Below are 7837 nucleotides of genomic sequence, written 5' to 3'. Positions count from 1 at the left end.
CAAGGTCATAGAAAGGGCCTGCAGGCCTGGGTTCCCCCATGCATTTGCTGTGTGACCCTAGGCAAGGTATTTCACCTCTCTGAGCCTTAGTTTCCTTATCTGGAAAGTGGAGGTGGACCTAGTATCTGTCTCATGGTGCCTTTGTGAAAATTAAATGATAAAAGTCCTAGCAGGTTCCCAGCACATAAGAAGCGTTCAAAAAATGGTGGATGTCACATGTGATGAAAGATTCCACGTCTAAATAACCATCTAAGAAGGTGGGAAGTGTTGAGAAATGTGTGTCCCAAAGTATAAGCCAAAGGAGTGGGGACTATAATTGGTCAGGGTATAGTGGGTAGAAGTATTTTCAGTGAAGGAGCAAAGCCTTCGTGTCCAGCTCCAGTGTCCAGGATGACCAGGGGGATCAGTGGTGGACAAATGAGTGGATGGATGGTTGGGTGGATGGACGGTTGGGTGGATAGGTGGGTGGTTGGATGGGTGGGAGGATGACTTGATGGATTGGTGTTTGAATGGTTGGTGCTTGGAAGGATGGACGATTGAGTAGCTGGATGGATAGATGGACAGATGGATGGATGGATGGATGGATAGGTGATTTGACAGGCTAGTGGTTAAACGGTTGCATAGACAGATGGACAGTTGGCTGGATGGATAGGCGGGTGAATGAAAAGATGGATGGATAGACAAGTAGAGGATGATTGGGTAGGTAAATGAGCAGTAGGTGAGTAAATGGAAAGGTGGATGTCTTTTGTTCGTTTTTTTTTAAAATTTTTATTTATTTATGGCTGCGTTGGGTCTTCATTGCTGCTCACGGGCTTTCTCTAGTTGCGGTGAGCGGGGGCTAGTCTTCGTTGCAGTGCGCGGGCTTCTCCTTGCGGTGGCTTCTCTTGCTGCAGAGCATGGGCTCTAGGCGCGTGGGCTTCAGTAGTTGTGGCACGCGGGCTTCAGTATTTGTGGCTTGCGGGCTCTAGAGCGCAGGCTCAGTAGTTGTGGCGCACGGGCTTTGTTGCTCTGCGGCATGTGGGATCTTCCCGGACCAGGGCTCGAACCCGTGTCCCCTGCACTGGCAGGCGGATTCTTAACCATCGCGCCACCAGGGAAGTCCCGAGAGGTGGATGTTTTGATGGACTGCTGGTCTAATATTTGGTTGTTGGATGGCTGAATGATAGGGTAGATGGGTGTATGGTTGGACAGATAGATAGGTGGAGGTGGATAGATGGCTGGGTAGATGGACTGCTGGTGTAGGCCTTTATAGTCTTCATTCAAAGAGTCCATTAGGGTGGAGACCATATCTTATTTATTTCAGTGTCTCCTGTGATGTCCAGCCCACTCATTGCTGAGACACACTAATTGAGGTGTGAATAAAGACTTTTTCTTTATTCACCTATCCACCCAGGAAGTGGGGACTTCCCTGGCGGTCCAGTGGTTAGGACTCTGTGCTTCCAATGCAGGGGGCTCGGGTTCAATCCCTGGTCGGGGAACTAAGATCCCACACGCTGCACAGCACAGCCAAAAAAATAAATAAATAAAAATAAAAACAAAACCCAATAAGAATTTCTAAAAAAAAAAAGTGTCTATTTATCTCCTCCTACTCTGAGCTGAGCCGTGATTCCTCTGATGGCAAATGACATCTCCTTCTCTACCCCATTCCCTACAAGCCAAACCCAGGCTTGGCACCTGGTAAGCACCATACACAGATCCATATTGAGACACCACTTCACACTCACTAGGACAGCTAAAGTGAAAAAAGACAGACAATAACAGTTGTTGGTGAGGATGTGGAGAAGTTGGAACCTTCATATGCTGCTGTTGGGTTTATAAAATGGTGCAGCCACTTTGGAAAAGAGTTTGGCAGTTCCTCAGAATGAGTTACCATATGACTCAGCAACTTCAGTCCTCGGTATATACCCAAGGGAAGTGAAAACATCAGTTCACACGAAAATTTGTAGCAAATGTATATAGCAGTGTTGCTCATAGTCAAAAAATGAAACAATCCAAATGTTCATCAATGTATAAATGGGTAAGCAAAATGTGTATATCCAACCAATGGAATATTATTTGGCCATAAAAACGAATGATGTACTGACACGTGCTGCAACACAGATGAAGCTTGCAGACACTCTACTAAGTGAAAGCAGCCAGACACGAAAGGCCACATAGTGTATGATTCCATTTACATGAAATGTCCAGAAGAGGCAAATCCATAGTGACAGAATAGGTTAGTGGTTGTCAAGGGATGGGGGAGTGGGGATGAGGAGTGATGGCTAATGGGTACAGGGTTTCTTTTCGGGGTGATGAAAACGTTCTGGAATTAGTGGTGATGATTGCACAACACTGAATATACTAAAACCCACAGAATGTACCCTTTATAAGGGTGAATTTTATGTAGCAATAAAGCACTTATATATATTTTAAAACCCACCAAAGACAGGTGCTGATATGTCCATGGACTGGAGGTGGGGGTTGGCCACAGGGAGGTACCTGCCCCCTTTGGTTTCTCAAGCTGTGCTTCTGGGCCCCAGAGGAGGAGGCCGTAGGGTGGCCACAGAGCTAGACCACAGGCTGGGCCGGTGGAGCCAGAGGGCTGTGGGTAAAAGCAGCCACTGAAACACCACAGCAGAGTGTCCAGCCAGCCTGGGGGACAGCTTGCCCAGGGGACCCGAGCGTGATGGCTGGAGGGTGTGTGGGCTGGCAGGAGGCCGGCCCGCTGGATGGCAGGGTGTCTCCCACGCTCCCAGGTCTGTGATGCTTGTGCACAAAAGGAGCGCATGCGTGCTCCAGGCCAGAGCAAGTGACGGAAACTTTCTGAACCTTGGTGTCCTCTTCTGCATAATGGGAACAGGACTCCCTCCCTCCCTTCCTTCCCCCCTCCCAGGGTGTGATGGAGAGGACATGAAACCATTTATACAAAAGCTCTTTGTAAGCTGCTAAGTGCTGGGCAGATGTTACTCCAGCTGTGAGTCAGGGATAGATCCCGGCTCTTGGGCCACCTCCCCCATCCCCTCCCAGCCCCAGGCAGCTGTGGGCTCCAACGAGGCTCAGAGGTGCTCCTGATAAACTGCGTTTGGTGTTTTCCCATGATTGGGGTGGATGCTTCTGCACCTGGGAAGGACACCTTCCTCTTTCATCGTGGCTCTGACGGGAAAACCAGACTGAGACGGGCCAGGCTCAGTCAGGTCCCAGTTCCCAAGGAGGACCACCCCCGCCCCGCCCGCCCAGTACCAGGAAGGGCCAGCCAGGAGAACAGGGCTGTGGGTGCAGAGGGGCCCGCAGGGAGACAGGAACGGGCTCTGTCTGGAAGGACGCAGCCCTCCCAGGTCCAGGAGGCCCTGCTCATGCCAGCCTGTCTGTCTTTCCATCCGCCGTATCCCCAGGCTCAGTCTGTATTTGAAGAGTACAGAGCACTTCGACCCAGTCAAAAAACGGTTTGGAGACTACAAGGCCTTGCAGAAGAAAGAATGAGAGTTAAAAGTGAGGCCCCTGAAGCCGACCAGACCTGTTTACTAGCTGTGTGACCTTGGGAAAGTCACTCTGTGCTACAGTTCCCTCCTCTGTAGAATGGGATCTGAACAGGACCAAGTCTTAGGGTTGTAATATGTGTAAAGTTCTCAAGGCAGCCCTCAGTCCCTAAGGGTTTGCTATTATTATCAAGGAGAGAGGATGCGGAAATGGGTGTTTATTGAAATAGCATCCATTCAAGCAAAAAGCATTTATGGAGCACCTACTGTGTGTTGGTGCTGGTGTGCTCAGTCCTGGCCCTCTGGGGGCCCTGAGGATGCAGTGTGTTCGGGGGCGGTGAGCAGGTGTAGTGACTGTGTGCTGCTAATTGTGGGTGCCTCTTGTAAAGCCACTGCGCATCAGGCAGGGTGCACCGCTGCAGAGGGCAAGTGCGCCCCTCCGGCCCTGCTTCACCACACCCACACCTCGCCCCGACCAAGATCCGCTCGTTGACTTGGCGGATTCCTGGGGTGGGGCGCGGGGTGGAGCAGGACCTTAAATATAAGGCCTGCGGGTCCTCCTCCCCACTTCCTGCCGCACTTGCACTCCGCCGTCGTCAGTGAGTACGGTCTGGACCGGGTGGGGGGAGGGGCCGGCTGAGCCACCCCCTCTCCTAGCAGTCTGACCCCCAGCCTGCCTGCCCGCGGGGGTCCTCCTTCATCGTCCTGTCTGTCTGCCTCTCCTAGTGCCGCCCTACACCATCGTCTACTTCCCGACCCGAGGTGCGGCCCCTGCTCCTTTAGGAGGGCGAAGGGCACAGACAGGGGCCCCAGCAGGACTCCCAGTCTGGACAGCCCGAGGCGGAGGCGGAGGCGGGACCCCCCCGGGGGGCGGGGCCGGGATCTCCTCATCCTCTCTGGGGCCAAGGGCGGTGCGCTCTATCCATCTGTCTCTGGTCCCTTCCTGGGGCGCTGTGGGCTGGGTCTGCCTCCCTGTCCCCCCCCATCCCGCCCCCCGCAAGACACGCCGGGGGCTCCACTCTTTCTCCACGGCCCATCTGCTCTGCAGCAGGCTCAGAAGCTAGAGTTTGTCCTGTCCCCAAGTCCAGTTCCCATACTCCTGACTTCCCCAGGGCGCTGCGAGGCTGGGGTCCCTGCCCATCCCCACGCCCCGTCCTCCCCTCCCCCAGGGCGCTGCGAGGCCATGCGCATGCTGCTGGCCGACCAGGGCCAGAGCTGGAAGGAGGAGGTGGTGACCAAGGAGTCCTGGTTGCAGGGCCCACTCAAGGCCTCCTGTGTGAGTGACTGTGCTGGGGCAGCACGAGGGTGCGGGGCAGCTGAGCTCTGCATCCCTCACCGAGCCCTTCCCCCTCCCAGCTGTACGGGCAGCTCCCCAAGTTCCAGGATGGAGACCTGACCCTGTACCAGTCCAATGCCATCCTGCGACACCTGGGCCGCTCCTTTGGTGAGTCCTGAGGTCGAAGGCAGCCCAGTCCAGAGAAGCACCTGAAGGGTCCCGCCAAGATGTCCTGGGGCCTGAGTTGCCGCCACGGGTCCTGTGGCTGGAGGGCAGGCCACATGGCCCTAGAGGAAGGGGCAGGGCCTGGGTTAGGAGGGTTCTGGGGTATAGGGCTGGGGCTGCCGGTCCCCCCGGGCAGGGGCCGTACAGGTCTGGCTGGCCTCCAGCCAGTCAGCAGCACATGGGCTCACCGTGCCTGTTTCCCAGATGGCAGCTCAGAGGCAATCACCAGCCGCCACATGTGTGCTGCTATAGGCTAGAGCCACTGTGGGTGTGCCCGGGAGCTTCAGAGTAGACCTCCTGCCCGTTTCTTCCTGCTCTGGCCTCACCTGAATCTGGAAAACCCATGCATACAGTGAGCAGGCCTGTGGCCTTGTTTCAGGGGTGGCGGGAATGTGGCTTAGGGAGGTGGCTGCCTCTTTGTTGGCTATCTTGGTGGGGGTGGGGGGGAGGGGGGGGTCCCAGGAGGACAGAAGAGCAGTGCGAGCAGCCAGGCCCAGGCCCACCCTAACTTCTGCAGCCCCAGGGTGAGAGGACAGAGGCCTCCAGCCGCGGCCTGCTTCCCCGTCTCCCGCCCCACGCTCTCCTGCACTCAGAGGGACACACCAGTCTGCAGAGCCAAGTTCTGTCCAGGCCCTGCAAACGGCCACTCCTCTGGCCTAGGGACACATGATCGGAGGCTTGGCCCACACTTGCAGGGGGCCAACCTGGAGGAAGGGCTTGGGGTGATTTGGGCAGGGAATGTCTGGCTCCCAGGGACGCAGGGTGTGGTCTCAAAGACAAGCATGGGCTTCTGCTGGGTATGTTCCTTGGGCTCGTGGAGGTGGGAGCCGCAGAGTTGGGCAAAGAGGATCCTCCAACGCAGGGGACCTGGTTTCCCAGCCCTGAGGCCTGCAGGCTTCTGGGGGAGAGGGGAGCAGCGGGGCACCAGCCCGGACAGAACCTGACCCTCTGCCTGGCCGCTGACCCAGGGCTCTACGGCAAAGACCAGCGAGAGGCGGCGCTGGTGGACATGGTGAACGACGGTGTGGAGGACCTCCGCAGGCACTGCGGCCACCTCATCCACCACCGCCATGTGAGCAGGCCGGGCTGGCACTCAGGGCCGGGGCTGGGAGGCCGCCCGGGCCCGACGTGCCACAGGCCGCCACGGGCATCGCTCCCTTTCACAGGAGGAGGACAAGGCCCAGTACGTTCAGGAGCTGCCGGGGCACCTGAAGCCTTTTGAGACCCTGCTGTCCCAGAACCAAGGGGGCCAGGCCTTCATCGTGGGCGACCAGGTGAGTGCTGGGTCCAGCCCATTGTAGGTCCATTTCTCAGAAGGGCAAACTGAGAGCAGAGCAGGGCCATGACTGGTTCACTGGAGTAACCAAAGTTCTGGCCCCCAGTAGCCCCCCTCTCTCTCTTTTTTTTTTTTTTAATTTTATTTATTTATTTATTTATTTTTGGCTGTGTTGGGTCTTCGTTTCTGTGCGAGGGCTTTCTCCAGTTGCGGCAAGCGGGGGCCACTCTTCATCGCAGTGCGCGGGCCTCTCACCATCGCGGTCTCTCTTGTTGCGGAGCACAGGCTCCAGGCATGCAGGTTCAGCAATTGTGGTTCACGGGCCTAGTCGCTCCGCGGCATCTGGGGTCCTCCCAGACCAGGGCTCGAACCCATGTCCCCTGCATTGGCAGGCAGATTCTCAACCACTGTGCCACCAGGGAAGCCCCGAGCCCCCTCTCTCTTGACCCCATTCAACCCCCCTCCCGCCCCCTGCCCTGCAGATCTCCTTCGCAGACTACAACCTGCTGGACCTGCTGCGGAGTCACCAGGTCCTGGTCCCCGGCTGCCTGGTCTCCTTCCCCCTGCTCTCGGCCTACGTGGCCCGCCTCAGTGCCCGGCCCAAGCTCCAGGCCTTCCTGGCCTCCCCGGAGCACGTGAACCGCCCCGTCTTTGCAAGCCGCAAGATATGAGCCCACTCGGCCTCCCCTGCCCTTGGGACCAATAAACATGGTGAGAGGAAAGCTGTGCTGTGGTCACTGAGGGACCGGGTGGCCACAGGGGGCCCTCTGCCCCTTCCCAGGCTGCCTCTCGGAGGATGAGGGCTGGGCTGGGCCCTGGAAAAGCCGTAGGTCCCCAGAGCTGCCGGGAGACAAAGAGGAGTGTTCCAAGTCCAGCGAGGAAGATGAGATCCCAAACCTCAAAGATCTACCCTGGACAACTTCCTGCAGGAGGGGGTTGACCTCCCCAGGGGTACTCATGGTTATGGCCACCTGGGAACCATCTCCATCTGAGAGAAGGGCCGCCGTGTAGGGAACAGACAGTCCCTGATGTCTGTGTGATGAGTTCTGTCGTCCGGCACAGGCAGGGCGGTTGGTCTCTGCACACTCAGGTGCTGTGCACACACGCCGCTTGGGAGTGACACGCACGCTTGGGTGTTTCACCTGAGTGAGTGTTGATGTTGTCCATTTTCTTGTGTCCCCCACAGTCACCCCCAGGCAGGGCCCAGGTGTGTGGCTGAAGGCAGACCTGGGAGCTCTGGGTGCATCATGCTGCTTGGGAAGCTGGGGGTGGGGCCTGGTCAAGGGTCTCCTCCAGCTCCCGGAGCCTCTGTCAGGCCTCGGCGGGAGCACTCTGCCACCTGCCCAGTCCCAGCCCATCTCTCCCCTCCCGAAAGACTGTGACCACCTCCTGCCTCCTGTGGCACCCTCAGCCTGTCCGGCCCCTCCCGCTGGCTCCTTGGACAACGTGGAGTCAGATAATTCCAGAATGCCTGGCACTCCCAGTGCAGAGCTCTCATGGCTTCTTGCTGCCCTTCAGGCAAAGTCCGCAGCCTGAGGAGCCTGCCAGGCCCTCCTAGATCTGAACTCTTCGGTCTCCAGAACATTCGCCACGCCCCTGCCTGGT

General features: G+C 57.2%; 1 protein-coding gene across 1 annotated transcript; it reads left to right on the top strand.

Moving 5' to 3' along the window:
• Window positions 1–3995: 3995 nt before the first annotated feature.
• Window positions 3996–6954, top strand: LOC309605905 (glutathione S-transferase P-like). Its single transcript, XM_082342234.1, has 7 exons — window positions 3996–4054; window positions 4182–4217; window positions 4625–4731; window positions 4812–4899; window positions 5925–6028; window positions 6123–6230; window positions 6715–6954. Coding segments are annotated over exons 1-7 (633 nt in total). The 5' UTR covers window positions 3996–4053; the 3' UTR covers window positions 6904–6954.
• Window positions 6955–7837: the final 883 nt, after the last annotated feature.

Source organism: Balaenoptera borealis (assembly GCF_965194805.1).
Source record: "Balaenoptera borealis genome assembly, chromosome: 11".
Lineage (NCBI taxonomy): Eukaryota > Metazoa > Chordata > Mammalia > Artiodactyla > Balaenopteridae > Balaenoptera > Balaenoptera borealis.
Note: the sequence above shows the minus strand (reverse complement) of the source record. Positions and strands in the feature narration are given on the sequence as shown.

Excerpts from the sequence above, each read along its gene's own strand:
- LOC309605905 (XM_082342234.1), top strand. Across the intron at positions 4,900-5,924 it reads ACACCTGGGCCGCTCCTTTG|GGCTCTACGGCAAAGACCAG; the intron begins GTGAGTCCTGAG and ends CCGCTGACCCAG. Across the intron at positions 6,231-6,714 it reads CCTTCATCGTGGGCGACCAG|ATCTCCTTCGCAGACTACAA; the intron begins GTGAGTGCTGGG and ends CCTGCCCTGCAG.